At 42.5% G+C, this 19345-nt stretch overlaps 2 protein-coding genes across 2 annotated transcripts; one reads left to right on the forward strand and one right to left on the reverse strand.

Annotated features, from left to right (window-relative positions):
* The first annotated feature begins 11493 nt into the window (after positions 1-11493).
* On the forward strand, positions 11494-12192 carry LOC137816919 (uncharacterized). Its single transcript, XM_068620094.1, has one exon. It carries the CDS (start codon positions 11494-11496, stop codon positions 12190-12192), a length of 699 nt encoding a protein of 232 aa, XP_068476195.1.
* A 5027-nt stretch (positions 12193-17219) lies between these two features.
* On the reverse strand, positions 17220-19010 carry LOC137816920 (uncharacterized). Its single transcript, XM_068620095.1, has one exon. It carries the CDS (start codon positions 19008-19010, stop codon positions 17220-17222), a length of 1791 nt encoding a protein of 596 aa, XP_068476196.1.
* Positions 19011-19345: the final 335 nt, after the last annotated feature.

Below are 19345 nucleotides of genomic sequence, written 5' to 3' on the forward strand. Positions count from 1 at the left end.
CCTACTTGAGCAATTACTTTATCTCCTTTATCTCAATCTATCTCTTAGCAATTCTGTTCTTGTCACACACTCTCGTGATGGTTAACAGTGAGACAACTATTATTTGTAGAGACAAAACCCTATAGCCTTTAGTTCCCAATCTCCATCAGATGTAGGTTTTCGTTAGGTATATCATCAGATATATATTTTTCACGTTAACCAATGGGCCTTTATTCTATTATTATTATTAAATCATATTTGGGCCCAAAGCCCAAACTCTAAGTCATTTGAGTCACTTTATAGAAATTAATTTACATAATTTCTTACATTCTCCCACTTGACTCATATGAGTTATAATACTTTCATGATTTAATAATTACATAAATGCGCATTTAAAAAGCCTAACATAAATTGGTTCTATCAGTAATCAAAATCAAGGATACAAATATAATAAGAGTCATGGTGGTTACATGTCATTTCAATCGCACATTTCCTTCCATGTACTACTATATCATCCTTTCTCCTTAATATGACTTTATAATGAGAAATTCATATTAGGTTCAAACATAATGTCATTTTCATCAATAACAACATAATTTGTTTTCCACAACATAATTTACATGCATATACATAAAGTAGAAAACATAAATTTCAGAAACTTTATTTAGCAATGAACTCAGAGTGTCAAATAAGCATTAATAACAACATTCATAATTCACAAGTAGACATAATGCCCATATTTACAACATGACTAGTAAATGTTTTGGGCGATAACTCTTTTGTTAAAGGGTCAGCAATCATAAGATCAGTGCTAATATGTTCTATTGACACTCTATGTTTCTGAACTTCTTCTTTAACGACAAAGTATTTCAATTCCACATGTTTAACACCTTTGGAATACTTGTCGATTTTAGAAAAGAAGACGACTGCGGAGTTATCACAATAAATTCTCAGCGGCTTGGCAATACTGTCAACAATTCCAAGTCCTGAAACAAAATTTCGCAACCAATTAGCCTGAACTGTGGCCTCAAAGCATGCCACAAATTCAGCCTCCATGGTGGATGCAACAATGACTGTCTGCTTCGCACTTTTCCATGAAATCACTCCTCCAGCTAAAAGATACACATAACCAAAAGTAGACTTTCGTGTATCCACACAGCCAACAAAATCTGAATCTGTAAATCCAATCACCTCTAGATGATCAGATCTTTTATAAGTCAGCATGTGATCCTTTGTTCCTTGCAAGTATCTTAAAACTTTCTTTGCAGCTTTCCAATGATCCAATCCTGGATCACTCTGATATCTTCAAAGCATACCAACTGCAAAACTAATATCTGGTCGTGTACAAGTTTGAGCATACATTAAACTCCCAACAATAGATGCATAAGGTATATTCTCAATCTGTTTCCGTTCCAAGTCATTCTTTGGACATTGCATGAGACTAAATTTGTCTCTTTTCTGTATTGGAACAGGAGATGTCGAACATTTATCCATTCTGAATCTCTCTAAAACTTTATTAATACATGCTTTCTGAGACAAACCTAACAGTCCTTGTGATCTGTCACGTAATATTTCAATTCCTATCACATAGTATGCCTCACCCATATCTTTCATCTCAAAGTTATTAGAGAGAAACTTCTTAGTCTCACTTAATAAACCAAGATCACTAGTTGCAAGCAAGATATCATCAACATACAGAATCAGGAATATAAACTTGCTCCCACTGACCTTCAGGTATATACACCGATCAACGATGTTTTCCTTAAACCCAAAGGACACAATAGTATCATTGAACTTAAGATACCATTGTCTAGAAGCCTGTTTAAGCTCGTATATTGATTTCTTAAGTTTACACACCATGTGTTCCTTTCCTTCTTCAATGAACCCCACTGGTTGGTCCATATAAACATCCTCTTCTAAGTCACCATTCAAAAAGGCAGTTTTGACATCCATCTGATGCTACTTAAGATCATAATGAGCTACTAATGCCATGATAATTCTAAGGGAATCTTTCTTAGAAATAGGTGAAAATGTTTCCTTATAATCAATGCCATCCTTTTGAGTAAAACCTTTGGCAACAAGTCGGGCATTGTAACATTCGATATTGCCATGAGAGTCACGTTTAGTCTTAAAGACCCATTTACACCCGACTCTCTTGCATCCTTTTGGCAATTCTATAAGGTCCCATACATCATTCTGTGCCATTGATTTAAGCTCATCTTTCATGGCATCTAACCACTTATCAGAATTATCATCATTGATGGCGTCTGAAAATGAAACTGGATCATTATCAATACCTAAGTCATTTTTTGACTCTTGTAGATAAACCACATAATCATTCGAAATAGCAGACGTTCTTTCTCTTTGAGATCTTCTTAATACTATTTCTTGTGGTTGTTCTACTACAGGTTCATTGTTAACTTCATGATCATTAATTTGTTGTTGTTCTTTATCGTTGAGTGATTCAACTACGTTAGGAACAACAATACTTGAAGTTGAAGTACTAGTCAAAGGAACTTCTACTCTGACTTCTTTAATCTCCACATTTTGTGAAGTATCACTCCCACTGGTTTCACCATTTTCAATGAACCGTGCATTTCCAGATTCAAAAATTCTTGTGCTATGGGTAGGATAGTAAAACATATACCCTTTTGACTTTGCTGGATAACCAATGAAATATCCATTGATTGTTCTTGCATCCAATTTCTTTTCTTGCGGATTGTATATTCTAACTTCTGCCTGACATCCCCAAACATGCAGGTGTCTCAAACTAGGTTTCCTTCTTGTCCACAATTCAAAAGGTGTCTTTTGAACTGCCTTACTAGGAACCCTGTTCAACATATACATGGAAGTTTTTAAAGCATACGTCCACAATGAAACAGGTACAGTTGACTTACTTAACATGCTCCTAACCATATCCATTAAGGTTCGATTACGCCTTTCTGAAACACCAGTTTGTTGTGGTGTACCTGGCATTGTGTATTGAGCACAAATACCACGTCTCTCAAGGAACTTAGCAAACGGACCAGGGTGTTGTCCACTTTCATCATACTTTCCATAATATTCACCACCTCTATCTGACCTAACAATTTTCACCTTTCTGTCTAATTGCCTTTCCACTTCATTTATATAAACTTATAAGGCATTCACTGCTTGCGATTTTTCATGCAGTAAATAGACATAACCATAACGTGAAAAATCATCAATAAAGGTGATAAAATACCTTTCTTTATTGAAAGAACTTGCATCAAAAGGTCCACATATATCAGTGTGTATAATTTCAAGAAGCTGAGTACTTCTTGTGACTCCCTTCTTTGTGTGTTTTGTTTGTTTGCCTTTAATACAATCCACACATACATTCAGATCAGTAAAATCCAAACTTGGAAGTATTTCATTCTTTACTAATCTTTCCATCATTTATTTGAAAATATGTCCCAAACGTTTGTGCCACAAGAAAGCAGAACATTCATTCACCAAACTACGTTTAGTGCCAAAATTATGATGTGAGGTCATAAGAGTTTCAGCATATAGATTATCGAGATTCAATCTATATAATCCATCATAAAGAGTACCATATCCAATCAAATAGGTACACTGATATAGACTGAAACATCCATTCCCAAATTTAAAAGAGTATCCGGCAACATCAAGTTTAGACAATGAAACTAAATTCCTAGATATACTAGGTACATAAAAAATATCCTTCAAGTCTAAATAAAATCCATTATCGAGGATTAAACGATAAGTCCCGACTGCTTCCACTGGAACCTTCTCTCTATTCCCCATGAAGACAAACTTTTCATTTGGCTTTATGGTTCGGGTTGAAAGGAATCCTTGCATCATGTTAGAAACATGAGTTGTGCATCCAGAATCAATCCACCAAGAATTATGTGGAACTTCAGTTAAGTTTGATTCAAAACATACATAATAAGCATTCATGGTGGTTGATGTACTCATTAATGTCTCAACAAGAGACTTATTAGCTATTTGGGAGCGCTCTTCCACAAAGTTCATGAATTCTTTAGCATTCTCGGTTTTGGGAAGAGCGGACTTAATATTGTTTGCTATGCTCATTCGCATAAACATCAGGCTAAGTCTGTTTGACTTTTCCTAAGCCATATAATGAGCTTTCTCCTCATTGCTACTATCATCAGTAATAGCAACAGGTTTCTCGATTCGAATGGCCAAATCAAGATCCAATACACCTAAGTGAAATTGAACTTTTTTATTCCAGTCAAAAAAATTTAGACCATTAAAGAATGGAACAGACGTAGCTTGCGACTGTAATGCTACATGAAAAGATACTGCATTCACACATGCTTGACATTAATACTTCGAGTTATAAACTAAATATACAATACAGATTCAGAAAAAAAATTCTATGTATATTAATGTTCTCCTTTGGGAGTTTCATTAATACACAAAACATAATGATGCTAATAGTATTAACTTTATTTGGCAAGATATATGCATTAACTAGAAACACTTGTTATCTTTGGATGTAGAAGCAAAACTAATAACACATACTCACTACCAACAATCATATCCATTAATTATAAGGACAACTAATCAACCTTTGGGTGATCCAAAAATGTCTTATAATAATGAATTTACATTTACCCATATATAAATAATTTAGCATCCATTCTATAGGTAATTGAAATAAAATTTATCAGTAATCTGAAATTAAATAAAACTTAAAGATTTGATCACTTTGGTGATTACAAATCTATCATACAAATAATTCCAAAAATTATATCATTAATTAAAATAAAATTCATCCATCATTTGGAATTAAATAAAACATGAAGATTTGATCACTTTGGTGATTACAAATCTATCATACAAATAATTCCAAAAAATATATCATTAATTGAAATAAAATTCATCCATAATTTGAAATTAAATAAACATAAAGATTTGATCACTTTGGTGATTACAAATCTATCATACGAATAATTCCAAAAAATATATCATTAATTGAAAAAAAAAATCATTAATTGAAATAAAAAATATATCATTAATTGAAAAATATATATTTGCTGAAAAAAAAATCATTAATTGAAATAAAATTCATCCATGATTTGGAATTAAATAAAATATAAAGATTTTATCACTTTAGTGATTACAAATCTATCATACAAATAATTCCAAAATCATATAATTAATTGAAATAAAATTCATCCATAATTTGGAATTAAATAAAACATAAAGATTTGATCACTTTGGTGATTACAAATCTATCATACAATAATTCCAAAATCGTAATTTAAAAAATAATACATAAAGCGGAAAAATTAATTTTCCATTCCTCACTTTCAATCAATTAATTAAACTTTAATTTAATGCAAACTAAATTACATTATAACATAATAAAATTTCATTAAAACTTTAATTTAATGCAAATTAAATTACATTATAACATAATAAAATTTCATTAAAACTTTAATTTAATGAATTAAAAATTAATACATAAAGTGGAAAAAATAATTTTCCATTCCTCACTTTAATTAAAATTTTAATTGAAATCATTAATAAAATAAATGAGGTAAGGAAATTAATTCATAAGTTTTAGTAATTGAATTAAAAATAAAATAACATAAGATGAATGAATGACATAAGGTGCGGGAATGAATTCATTGCTATTCATAAATTGAATTCCACATTATATTATAATTTAATCTAATGTGTAGGAAGAAACAATTCATGTTTTTCATTAATTTATATTATAATATATATTATATTATAATTCCATCATCAGGAATTGAATCCACATCATCATCTTCCTCACGCCTTTCTTTCCGAAAGGCTCCTACCACCGTGCAAACAAGGTTCACGGAAGCGGCGAAGGCTTGCGGTCCCACTAATAGGTTCATTGGATTTTTAACACCGTTGATGGCGTTGGGTGCAGGAAGATTAGGGTTATGTTAATGGAAACCTTAATCCATAAACCCTAATTTTAAAATTAGGGTTCTTCAATTAGTATTATTTTAAAATTAGGGTTCTTTGATTTTTGATGGTTTAGGACAATTAGGGATCTATTATAGAGGAATGAAAACCTTAATCTATAAATCCTAATTTTAAAATTAGAGTTCTTAAATTGGGAATATTTGATTTTGGAAAAGCATTAATGGAGAATCACAAAATGAGCAACGAGGCTTTGATACCACATGTAAATTAATACTCATCCATAAAATGATTAAACATGATTATGAACGCATACAATAATGTTCTCATACAGATCTTATCATATCATGATTCTCACATATATCCATACAATCAAGAAGGAATAAGCACTTACTTTGATCCATGAGTGATCCTACTTGAGCAATTACTTTATCTCCTTTGTCCCAATCTATCTCTTAGCAATTCCATTCTTATCACACACTTTCGTGATGATTAACAATGAGACAACTATTATTTGCAGAGACAAAATCCTATAGCCTTTAGTTCTCAATCTCCATCAGATGTAGGTTTTCATTAGGTATATCATCATATATATATTTTTCACGTTAACCAATGGACCTTTATTCTATTATTATTATTAAATCATATTTGGGCCCAAAGTCCAAACTCTAAGTCATGTGAGTCACTTTATAGAAATTAATTTACATAATTTCTTACATGGTTATCTAGACATCAAACTAACAAAATCAATCACTTAAGTTATATTAGTTTATTTATACATTAAAGTTGGAATAATAAAAGTCAATCACTACAGCTTTGTCCCCAATAGTTGAAGTTCTTAGTTAATTTTATTTAGTTTTGAAAATGAGCATATTTCCCAATATTATTACCAATCTAAAGGCAATAAAAGTGATCCCTCACTTACCAAACATTAAGTACAAAATCAAATCAGATAGGAATGAAATACAATGACATAAATAAATCAACAAATTGCAGAAAAGTACATTATCTTTTAATCCCAACAATGAGGAATTTAGCTACTCATAATGAGTGAAAACAATAAAATCCTAAGTAGCTAGCAACTGAATACATGTAACTGTTTCAAAGACAATTTTCAATCTTCTTCTTTCCTCCACGCTCTTTCTTCCAACTTCCTCTTTATTTATAATGTTGAAAGACAAAGTACTACTTCATTAAGATCCACTCAATGCCTACTAATCCATTTAGGTTTGAATCTGTTCAGTAGTTTAGGCATGCGCTTAGTAGATCAAATATTTTCTGCCATTTCTGTTTAGCTGCAAGTTTCCCTCTAAATTTAGAAAAATAATTCAAGATTCTCATGAGATCAAATAATTTCAATCAGAATAATATTTCTAAGTGGGAAAGAGTTCTATTTCTAGATTTCTCAATTCAATCCACTTGATTTTAAGTGCATAAATTAGTAATTTAAAAAGTAAAATATGCACTTAACAACAACCAGTATCAAGATACCATGAGAAGCAATCTTTATCAATGTCTGTGGTCACCATTAGTAACATTTGATTTGAATCAAACTCATCATCATCTTTTTCCAAAAACAAAAACTTATTGTTTTTCTTGTCTTTTTTGTGAGTCAATACTACCCTCCCATCACTCATAAATTAATGGCCAATTTCTCACACTTAAAACATTGCACCCTTCTTTTATCAAGATTATTTCTAACATCTTTCACTATATATTGGTTATTTTATGTTGCAATTTTCTCTTTAGTCAGTGGTACTTCTATAGTGAGAATGTTCTTGAGAGGTGGAGCCATTTAAAATCCACTTCTGCCTCCTATAAATCTTAGTCTATCTCTTTTATTCCAACCACCATGACATTTATTCTTATGACTATTTATGGCTTGCAAATCTTGTTTTATTTCCTTTTTGTGACTTCTTCTCTAAATCACTATCTACACGTGTCTCTAAAGAGTTTTATAGTTATTCAACCATCATAGTGTGAAAAACAGGAAGAACACAAGAATAGAGGGTTGTGTTTTAATTAATTTCAAAATCATTTCATAAAGGTTTTTGCATCTTATTTATGTTTGTAGAAAACAATAGACACTACTTTGCAACTTAACTAATTTACTATACTTTTAAACACGTATTTTCAAAAGAAGATCTCCTCCCTCGGTTAGCATAGATGATGATAATATGTAATATAATGGATGATCTTGCCGGTTGACCTAAGTGCAAGAGTCTTGCCACGTCAAAGGTCTCTCCTCTTGATCAGCTTCGCACCACGTTAGCCTTTGCTCCTCACACCCTAATTCCTCGGAAGAACCTGCAGAAAACAAAATGGCGCCGCTGCGGCCGATCGCGCTCCGACGCTCAAGTCAGTAACGGAATCACCAAAAACTCAGAGAGAATATCTCAACTCAAGGAACTGTGCGCAATGAATCTCAGTGTACTAGAAAGTATTCTGAAAGCGTACCTCAAAAGTCTGTTAAGAGTTCCTCACATACCTGAGCACTTTCTCTCTCCTGACGGTTACACCTCTTGACACATGGCTCGCATCCAACTCTACACGTGTCGCCATCTGGAGCCCCCTCCACTTGAGCGTCACTTCTACTCTTCAAGCTATTCGACTAAGTTACCCAGACAAGGGGTAACTTGGTACACAGCTTCCTTGGAGCGCGACCCTTTAAGTGGCGAGTACGGGGTGTCACCATGCACACCTTCTCTGTGGTCTCGCCTGCCGCTATCACGATCTGCTTTACTTGCACATCATGCATGCTCTGGGAAACTGTTCCCTTGCCTCGACCTCTGGCTAGGGAATGATCATCTGATAACCCCATCCTCCACTGCTGCGTGATAAGCATATCATTGGCGCCTTCTTCGTACTTGTACCCCTTGAAAGCCTTAGGCAAGCTTTCCTGATCTTTCGGCGATGTGCCCCTTTCGGCGATCTCTAACCACCTGATCTCCTAGTACTCATATATGGTGACTATGGCACAACTCTGGCGACCGCCAATTACACACACTAGAGATCGGAGAGCGCCAAATCAACGATTGGCGACTACACAGACTTCCCGATGTACTTCCCTTCTGTCAGCCAGGTGTCCCGTTCAGCACGCCTATATTATCGCTTGCTGCCACGTCATCACTTCCGATTACCTGATCGGTACACAAGCCCCCTAGTCTTAAGCTGAGACTTTGACCAGCGAAAAGACTAAGAAGTCAAATCATCGTCGATCTACGTGGCGCTTCACCAACCCTTTGCCTCTCTGACGCTCCACCAACCCCCTCTTTAATCAAACGACACGTGGCCTCATCAACGGTCGTTTTTAACCGTCGTTTGCGCTTCCTACAACGTTCGAAACCCTTAAACCCTTCGCGCTTTTTCACTGTTTCATCATCTTTCTTCATCCTCAAGCATTCCAAACGCTTTTCTGCGAACCACAAAACTTCTCGTCTCTCTCAATCTCCAACTTTCTTCAGCGTTCATCCGATCATAAAAAGGTAACCCTTTTACCCCTCCTATTGACATTTATTGCATTTTAATCGGTTTGCATCATCCATTAACTGTCTGAAGCATACGTTGTGGGCTGAATCTCTTTTTCTCGTAACTTAAGGTTTCACCCTTGATAACGTCTATCCCAGCGAACCCTTATTCGTTCGTTCTATCCTCTTCGTCCTCAATCGAGTCATTCTCTGCTGTCCTCATTTCATCCCTTTTCTTTCCTTTGCAGTTTCTGCGATGGCTCACACGAAGTCCACCGCTAATCCTCCTTCTTCATCGCGAAACCCTCCACCAAAAAATCGTAGGGTTGTCCCTGGGACAAATCCTCCACCAACACGCAACCCCTCACGAGCCTCTAGTGCTCCTTCCACACAGGCCGAGAGGCCTACCTCTTCTCACGCCAACCCTACCCAGGCAACTCCACCACTCGCCGGGGGAGCCCCCTTCTTCCGCAAGACTACAAGGAGCTCTATCCTTGGGCCACCCCAACTCTGCTGAAAGAGACCTCGTCAATAAATACTGAGTTGGGCGTGCTTCGACTGAAGAAAGGAGATCAACCCGACCTTTCATTTCACAAGGAGCATGATAACAAAGTGACCGTGCTGCCTTGCCTCTCGGGAGAACCGATCTGTGCGGACGATAAGGGGAACAATGACGAGTTGTTCTGCTTTATCTATGCCACCCTGTTCAAGAAAGTGAAACTTAGGTTTCCTTTTACTCGCTTCGAGAGAGAGCTACTGACCGAGCTCAACATCGCCCCTGCCCAGCTTCATCCCAACAACTGGGCGTTCGTGAGGGCGTTCCAAATTCTCTGTGCACACTTGGGGCTGCCGGCTTCGGTCGATGTCTTCCTCTTCTTATTTGAGACAAAGAATCTCGGTGATCGCCCCTGGGTCAGCTTGAACGGGATTGCTGGGAGGTCAATCCTTTCAATCTTCCAGCAATCTTATAAAGACTGGAAGGGGAAGTTCATCAAGGTGTGCCAGAACGACCAAGACCCCTCACTGCTTGACGGCTTCCCCCTGTATTGGGTAAACAAAGGGAACAAAGACTCCAAGGACAACTTCAGGAGACCAAGAAGTCCTGACAACATGGGGGAGCTAGACAAAGATCTTTGTCTCTTCTGGAAGAGTGTGGCTGCTGCCAACATCACCTTCCCCACCGCCTCAATAATTCCCTTCGATTTCCTCGAGGGCCAACTCGAAGCTCACATAGGTCAGCCCCTACCTGAACACCAAGTCTCTCACTTCGCGTTAAAACTAACTTAGAATTTTTTACCACTCTATTTTTGGCATTCCATTATTCTGTATTGGCATTAATCATTCATCCATGTGCTACTTGTGTTATCTCTATATGAACATACTCGCATGTCCTGCTTCTGCCTTGGTTGCTCATCTATCCTTTACCTTGTGCAGATAACATGTTGGGGAAAGGAAAACTGGCAGAATTGAGGGCGATTGCCCGATCTCACAAGCTCGCGGCGGGCTCCCAAACCGTGCCCAACTCGGTGGTGGAGATCGCCGCTGCCCAAGGCAAGACTCCTCCCCGAGGTCCAACTTCTTCTGGGGTACAGCCCGCCCCAGAAAGGAAAAAACTAATTTTGAGGAAACCCAAAAGGAAGACTCCTCAAGTGGTGCAAGAGGAAGAACATGACGATGAAGATACTGAGGATGGTCTTATTACTAAGAGGACAAGGGTGGCCACCTCTACACCACCTACACTCCCAACACCAACACCGCCCTCACCTCCAGCTCTGCTAGGACCAGTCCAAGCAACACCCTTGGCCGCCGCGCCCCCAGTAGTTGAAAGCAGCGGCCCTAACTACGTGGAAAACCCTCCAAGCGCCTCAACACCGTTTGTATCTGTCGGAGAGGGTCCTCCTTCCACAACATCCATCGCTGGGGCCGCACTAGGAGAAGATGAGGGCGCTCAGATTTCGCCAATACTGATAACAGAATCCCCGACCTCACCACCATGCCTAGAAGCCCCCTTGCTTTACAAACTCAAGAGGGTGGTAGTGAAAGTCAACATCAAACCCCGCCAGTGCCTCCAGCATCGGCCTCAAGCCTCCCAGCTTCCTTCGAAGAGACCTTGGGACCCTTCACATCCCAACTGAAGACCATGGCGGAAGATCTTCCTTTGCTCGTATCAAGAGCTGTGAAGGCTTCACTCAAGAAGCTTCAAGAGGAGAACTCCGCGCTCAAGGAATCAAATCTTATGATAAGGGCTGAGGCGGAGAAGCTCACTTGCGACCTGCTGATGACTGAGATGGAACACTCAAGGTTGGAGTATGCATTGGACGCTGAGCTAAGGAATACACGCAAGGAGGCCTCCGATCTGCGCCAAAAACTGCACACCCAGCTTCAAGAGAAGATTGACCTGGAGAGCAAATTAGTTCCATACAGGGTCAAGGTCGCAGATATGGAGGCTGCACGAAAAGCTGAAGCTTCCCTGGTGGAAAAACTTGAGAAAAGGTCGGCAGATAGGGAGGTCCTCCTGGGGAAGGTCGAGAATGAAAGGGACAAGGCTTTCGCCGAGCTCGCCGAAGCTCGCGAGGAGACCAAAAAGATCGCTGCAGAGCTGGCCCAAACTCGGGACGAGAGCAAAAAAGCTGCTGAAGAACTTGCTCGATCTCATGAGGAGAAAGAAGGTCTGAAGAAGCAAACTCATGAGCTCGAGCAGAGCGCTGCTCAAGTCCTCTCCGCCGGGTTTGACGCTGCTCTAGAGCAAGTAGCATGCCAATACCCTGAGCTCGACCTTTCCATGGTGTCGATCTGCAACGAAGTGGTGGATGGGAAGATTGTACCCTCCGAAGACTAACTGCCTCTCCCTATCACCTCTTCTTTGAAACTTGTCGTTCATCTTTATTTGTAATAGCTATTTGTGTATAGACTTGTTTTGACGTTGCTTTATATAATTTTCATTTCCTGAATATCGTCTTTCTTCTTACCTTGCATGCTTTTGCCTCTATTTGCTGTGGGGTTAACTAGCGTAACCAGTGAAACTTACTTAACTGCATCAACTCAGCAGTACTTGGGCTTACCCCTTCACACACTGCTTTTAACTTGAGTAAACTGTTAACCTTATAACAACTTAGAAAACTGTTCACTCAAAGTAAACTTGAGCAACTATTAACTCTTTAGCGATGACATTTAACACAACTTGTGAACTTAAGGCAACAAACCTTAGCATAAATCGCCTACTAGGCAACAGGTTTTAACACAAACTAATATTAAAATACAGTTTACCTGATCTGCCAAGCGAGGTGACTCCTCACTCCTGTCATCGCCTGGTACTCATCTAATCGTCGTACAACCCATTTGCTATCTCAATCCTCACGCCGTAGGGTTCTAGCGATGCGATCTAGCGATACGATCTTTCTTCTTTTTATAACTTGATCATGGTTCCCTCATCTCTGGGTAGAGGCGCCTTTCAGATCCTTCTCTACCTCCCTGAGTTTTACAACAATAATCTGAACTCGTTCAAGACGAGAGGGATTTTCTTTCTTCGCACCGCCTGCAAGCATGGAAGCTTTATCTGGTCTTACTGGGTCAATATTGATGTTTCGCTTAAAGGGGGAAGGGCGTTTTCCATCAACCTTCCCTTCCCGCTGTTTAAGGTCACGAACACCTCTGATCCTTCAGTTTATCTTGCCTGAACTCACTCTGGGGTGAGAAGGACTTTCTCTGGTGCCTCAGCTTTCCCAGGGTATACACCTCCTCCCCCCTGGATGCACTGAGGACCTTTAACCTGTTCTCGCCTGCACTCACTCAAAGGCGAGGAGGACTTCTTCTGTTCTCGCCTGCACTCGCTCAAGGCGAGGAGGACTTCTTCTGTTCTTTCCTGCACTCGCTCAAGGCGAGGAGGACTTCTTCTGTTCTCGCCTGCACTCGCTCAGAGGCGAGGAGGACTTCTTCTGTTCTCGCCTGCACTCGCTCAGAGGCGAGGAAGACTTCTTCTGTTCTTGCCTGCACTCGCTCAGGCGAGGAGGACTTCTTCTGTTGCCTCAAGACGCACGAGAGCGTTGAGGTCTTTAATCATTACTGGTGCCTCCGATCGCCGAAAGACGATGAGGTCTTTTAAACTGTTTAATTATTGCCACCGATCACCAAAAAACGATGGGGACTTTAAAACTTTTAACTAGATACCGCCAATCGTCGAAAAGCGATGGGGACTTCAAAACCCTTAACTGATGCCGCCAATCGCCGAAAAACGATGGGGACTTTAAATCTTTTAACTGATGCCGCCAATCGCCGAAAAACGATGGGCTTTAAAACTTTTAACTGATGCCGCCAATCGCCGAAGAACGATGGGGACTTTAAAACTTTTAACTAGAAAGCGTGCAATCTTAGAAACTTTAAACTTGAAAACTCTTCTTTATTGGGTGGCCTCATTAAAAACCCTCCTTAGGGAAAAAAGAGTGCCCCCTTGAACTGTTTCAACAGAAAGCATGTAAATCTCTTCATGTTCGTCTTTACTTACAAGGCTTTAACTGTAATATAACTTGAGATGCGTGGCGTTCCAAGTGCGAGGAATTGCTCCTCCTTCTAACGTCTCTAAGCGGTAGGCGCCGTTCCCGAGCACCTCGGTTATTCTGAACGGTCCCGTCCACTTAGGTGATAACTTGTTCTCCATCTCGTATTGATGGGCCTTCCTCATCACCAGGTCGCCCTCTCTGAACCGCCTCGGCATTACCTTAGAGTTATACCTTCGCTCAATCCTTCTCTTTACTGCTTCAGCCTTCACTCTCGCCTCCTCCCTGACCTCATCCAGTAAATCCAGATTCATTCTTCTTTCTTTGTTCGAGTCTTCCGCCACAAAGTTCTGAAATCTCGGCGAGCTTTCCTGGATTTCGACTGGAATCATCGCATCACACCCATAAACCAGGCTAAACGGGATCTCGTGGGTTCCTGACTGTTCAGTGGTATGGTACGCCCAAACTATGTGGGGTACCTCCTCAGCCCACGATCCCTTAGCTTTCTCTAGCCTTCTCTTTAAACCTCTCAGCAACACTCGATTGGCAGACTCCACTTGGCCATTCGTTTGTGGGTGCTCAACGGATGCAAACACCTGTCGTATTCCCACCTCTTCGCACAGCTTCTTCAACAAGTGACTTGCAAACTGAGTCCCATTGTCCGACACCAGGCGTTTAGGCACACCAAACCGGCACACGAGGTTCTTCCACACAAAGCCTTTGATCTTATGTGCAGTGATCTGGGCTACTGGCTCTGCTTCGATCCACTTGGTGAAGTATTCAATCGCCACTACCAAGTACTTCATCTGCCTGACCGCCAATGGGAAGGGTCCCAGAATGTCAATTCCCCAAGTGTGAAACGGGCAGGGGCTATAAATTGACTTCAGCTCTTCTGGGGGTGCCTTGTGCCAATCCGCGTGCTGCTGCCATTGCTTGCAACATTGAGCATACTTCTTGCAGTCCTCTCTCATCGTTGGCCAGTAATAACCTGCACGGAGAGCTCTTGCAGCCAGAGCTCGACCCCCGATGTGACTCCCACATATACCTTCATGGAGCTCGGCCATAATTCTTGTACATTTTTCTCCGTGCACACATTCTAGGAGTGGGTGCGTAAACCCAAACCTGTACAGCTTGCTGTCGATCAAGGTGAACTTGCTAGAGTTCTTCTTTATCTTCCTAGCCTTCGTCGGATCCAGCGGGAGAACGCCATCTGCCAGGCAGCGCTGGTATTGCGTTATCCATGTGTCTGACTTATGCGTAGCGCAGACCTGCGCCACGTTCACCCTCTCCCCTCGACATGCTCTTATTCTCGGCGATCTCAAGGTCTCCTGGGTCAAGGACCTGTGACTCCCCGCCGCTTTCTCCGTCGACTTACTTATCTGAAGAACCTGGTGGTCTGCCACAAACGCCTTGGGCGTCTTCAGAGTTTCTTGAATAACTATCCTCTGCCTACCCCCCTTGCCTGAACTGGCGAGCTTGGCTAGCAAGTCAGCTCGGGCATTTTGTTCTCTGGGTACATGCACCACCTCAAACGAGGCAAAGGAACCTTTCAACTCCTGCAGATACTCCAAGTAAGCCGCCATTTGTGGATCCTTGGCCTAGAACTCGCTTGTTACTTGTCCCGTGACCAACAATGAGTCACTCTTGGCCATCAACACCCTAGCCCCCATCTCCTTAGCCAACAAGATACCTGCGATCAACGCCTCATATTCTGCTTGATTGTTGCTAGCTTTAAAGGCAAACCTCAGGGATTGTTCTATCAGCACGCCGTTGGGCCCTTCTAGAATGACTCTAGCACCGCTACCCTGCTGGTTAGACGATCCGTCCACCGAAAGTACCCAACGAAAATCGTCCCCCTCAACCCGTGCTGCTTCCGACGAGAGCTCGACCACAAAATCAGCGAAAATCTGCCCCTTGATCGGTCCTCGGGGCTCGTATTTGATGTCGAACTCTGACAGCTCCACTGCCCATTTCACCATTCTCCCAACTACATCAGGCTTCTTTAAGACTTTCTGGATAGGCAAGTCGGTCATCACCAGCACCGTAAAGCTGTGAAAATAGTGGCGCAACCTCCTCGCCGAGAATACGACCGCCAGTGCAGCTTTTTCCAAGGCTTGATACCTTACTTCTGGGCCTTGCAACACCTTGCTAACGAAGTAGATAGGTTTCTGAGCCTGATCTTGATCTTGGGCGAGCACCGCACTCACCGCCCTCTCAGTTACAGCAAAATACAACCTGAGAGGGGTTCCTACCAAAGGTTTGCACAAAACCGGCGGGCTCGCCAGGTACTCTTTAAGCTTCACGAAAGCTTCTTCGCATTCCTTCGACCAAACAAACTTATTGTTTCGCCTTAAGCATTGGAAATACGGATGGCCTTTCTCTCCACTAGCTGACATGAAACGAGATAGGGCGGCCATCCGACCTGTAAGCTGCTGCACCTCCTTCACGGTAGCCGGGCTTCTCATCGCCAAGATGGCAGCACACTTATCAGGATTTGCTTCAATTCCCCTTTCAGTTAAGAGGAAACCCAAGAACTTCCCTGTCTCTACGCCAAAAATGCACGGGGTTTAGCTTTAATTTGTACTTGGCGATCGTGGTAAACAGCTCCTCCAGATCTGAGATGTGCTTGCTTTTTTCTAGCGAGGTTACGACCATATCATCTACGTACGCCTGCACATTCCTTCCCAGCATCGGTGCAAGTACTTTGTCCATCAACCTTTGGTACGTAGCCCCTGCATTTTTCAGCCCGAAGGGCATCACTTTGTAGCAGTAGCACGATCTCTCAGTCATGAAGGCGGTCTTCTCTTCATCCATAGGATGCATCTTGATCTGGTTGTACCCAGAGAAGGCATCGAGGAAGCTCAACAACTTGCACCCTGCTGCACTGTCGACCAGGGCGTCTATACTTGGCAAAGGGTATGAATCCTTTGGGCAAGCCTTGTTTAGATCCGTGAAGTCGACGCACATGCGCCACTTCCCGTTGCTCTTCTTTACCAACACGACATTGGCCAACCATTCAGGGTACTGGACTTCCCTGATATGACCCGCGACGAGGAGCTTCTGCGTTTCGTCCCTAATCGCCTGTCTTTTCTCCTCATTAAACTTTCTTCTTCTCTGTCGCACTGGTCTGACCTGTATGTCCATTGCTAGGTGGTGACACAAGAAATCGGGGTCGATTCCCGGCATGTCTGAAGCAGACCATGCAAAAGCATCCAGATGCCTTTCTATCACCTTGGCGATCTGGTCTTGCATCTCACCTTCCAAAGATCTTCCCAACTTGAAGACCTTGCCCCCGATCTCCCTTTCAAGCCATTCCTCGACGGGTTTGGGCCTTGTTTCACTAGCGATCACCGCCCTGGCGATTCCCGACTCCCTAGCCACTTCTGGGCGGTTTTGCTTCTTCCTCCCGACCGGCATTTTCGCCCCCTGCTTCAGCGTTCACCATGACGACATCGCCTCCGGCGGTCACTTCCATCGCCGCGTCGACAACTCGCCTCTCTACTGTCCTAGGCTCCACACCGGGAGGTGGTGTCGTGGTGACGTAGCTCACCGACCTCTTGGTCTTGAGGCTGTTTTCGTAACACTTCTTTGCCTCCTTCTGGTCAGACCTTATGGTGATCACCACCCCTTCCATTGACGGCAATTTAACCTTCATGTGCCTGGTTGAGGGCACAACTCCTATTCTGCTGAGGGTCGGTCTTCCCAACAGAATGTTATACGCCAAGGGGGCATTCACAACAAGGTACTTGATCTTCTCCGTCCTCGAGGCCGCCTCGTCTGTGAACGTGGTTCTCAACTCAATGTATCCCCTGACCTCCACCTGGTCGCCAGCGAACCCATACAAGCATCCTCCGTAGGGCCTTAACTGGTCAAGGGGTAATTGCAGCTTGGTGAAAGTCGGCCAAAACATGACATCTGCCGAGCTTCCTTGATCCACTAGTACCCGGTGGACCTTCCTTCCCGCCGTGACTAGCGAGACAACTATGGGATCGTTGTCATGAGGCACAACGTCCCTGAGATCCTCCTTCGTGAACGTAATGTCCATATCTGGCGAGTGATCTTCGAACACATCTACTGCCATCACAGACCTTGTATATTTCTTCCTGTGTGATGCAGTAAATCCACCACCTGAGAAACCTCCAGCGATGGTGTGGATCTCGCCGTGAGTGGGCATCTCATGCTGCTGGCCCTCACTGCTCGCCGGCTGGGAGCTCGACGCTTGCCCCGTTCTCTTGTCCAGTAAGTAGTCGTTCAAGAAGCCGCTCTTGACCAAATCGTCGAGCTGGTAACCCAGGGCCAAGCATGAATCAAGGGAGTGACCAAAACTTTGGTGGAATTCGCACCATGCGTTTGGTTTTGGTCCTAACACCTTGTCTGAAACTTTCTCAGGCGCCTTAAGCCTAGCAGCTATGTTGGGAATGGCGATCAGGTCCGCCAACCCCATGACGAACTTGTACCTGGGTGGGCGATTGAACTCCCTAGGGCGCCCTGGGCCCCTTCCCTTGTTTTTCTTTGGGTCGTAAGGATGGCGAGTCCTTTGATCCTTCTTAGCCGCCGCCGTCTCCAGCACCCTCTGCGGCTGAATTCTAGTTTGGGCCCGTGGCCTAGCAGGAGCCACGTTCCCTCTCTTTTCTGCAACCTCGCTCTCGTCGGCGATGTGGGCCACAGCAAGTCGCCGAACTTCAGCAAACATGGCGGGGTGGCCCCTAATCAACGCCTCGCTGAAAGGTTCAGGCAGCACGCACTTTTTGAAGGCGTATACCAACATCTCCTTGTCCTTGGCAGGCGAGCGAACCATCTGTGCTCCAAAACGATTCAGATAGTCCCTGAGGGACTCTCCCTGATACTGCCTTACGTCGAACAAGTCGTAAGACACCTTAGGTGGCGCCTTGTTCACGATGTACTGGTCGACGAAGAGCTTTGAGAATTGCTGGAAGCTGGTTATGTGACCTGTAGGCAGGCTAACGAACCATTCCAGCGCTGTTCCCTGGAGTGTGCTCATAAACATCTTGCAATAAACTGCGTCTGAGCCTCCTGACAGCATCATCTGCGTGTTGAACGCAGTGAGATGTTGTTCAGGATCTTCCACGCCGGTGAAAGAAGCTTTCACGGCTACCACGCTCGCAGGGATCGCCGTGTCCGTGATCGCCTGAGCAAACGGCATCGGAAAGACGCGTGGCGGCGATTACGGTGTAATTTCTTTAACAGTTGCGCGTCCTCTCTGCTCATGAAGAGCCTGACACAGCTCCTTAGTGACCTTGCTGAGTTCCTCGTTCCTGGCCTGAGAGGTGACCAGGTCTTCGTGCATCTTCGCCTGTTGGACGCGCGACGCCTCCACATTCTCTTGTAACGTGCGCATGATCTCCATCATTTGCGCCATGGTCATGGCGCCTTCTTCAGCAGTCGGCACAACGGGACTTGGACGCGTGCTTCTCATCTTTCTCATGAAATACCAGCAGATCAAACTCCAACGACCAGAACCTTCTCCAGCAGAACGAT

The sequence above is a fragment of the Phaseolus vulgaris genome, unplaced genomic scaffold (assembly GCF_000499845.2).
Source record: "Phaseolus vulgaris cultivar G19833 unplaced genomic scaffold, P. vulgaris v2.0 scaffold_13, whole genome shotgun sequence".
Classification (NCBI taxonomy): domain Eukaryota; kingdom Viridiplantae; phylum Streptophyta; class Magnoliopsida; order Fabales; family Fabaceae; genus Phaseolus; species Phaseolus vulgaris.

Coding starts and splice junctions, on each gene's coding strand:
- LOC137816919 (XM_068620094.1), top strand. CDS start 11,494: ATGGCGGAAGATCTTCCTTTGCTCGTATCAAGAGCTGTGAAGGCTTCA.
- LOC137816920 (XM_068620095.1), bottom strand. CDS start 19,010: ATGCCGTTTGCTCAGGCGATCACGGACACGGCGATCCCTGCGAGCGTG.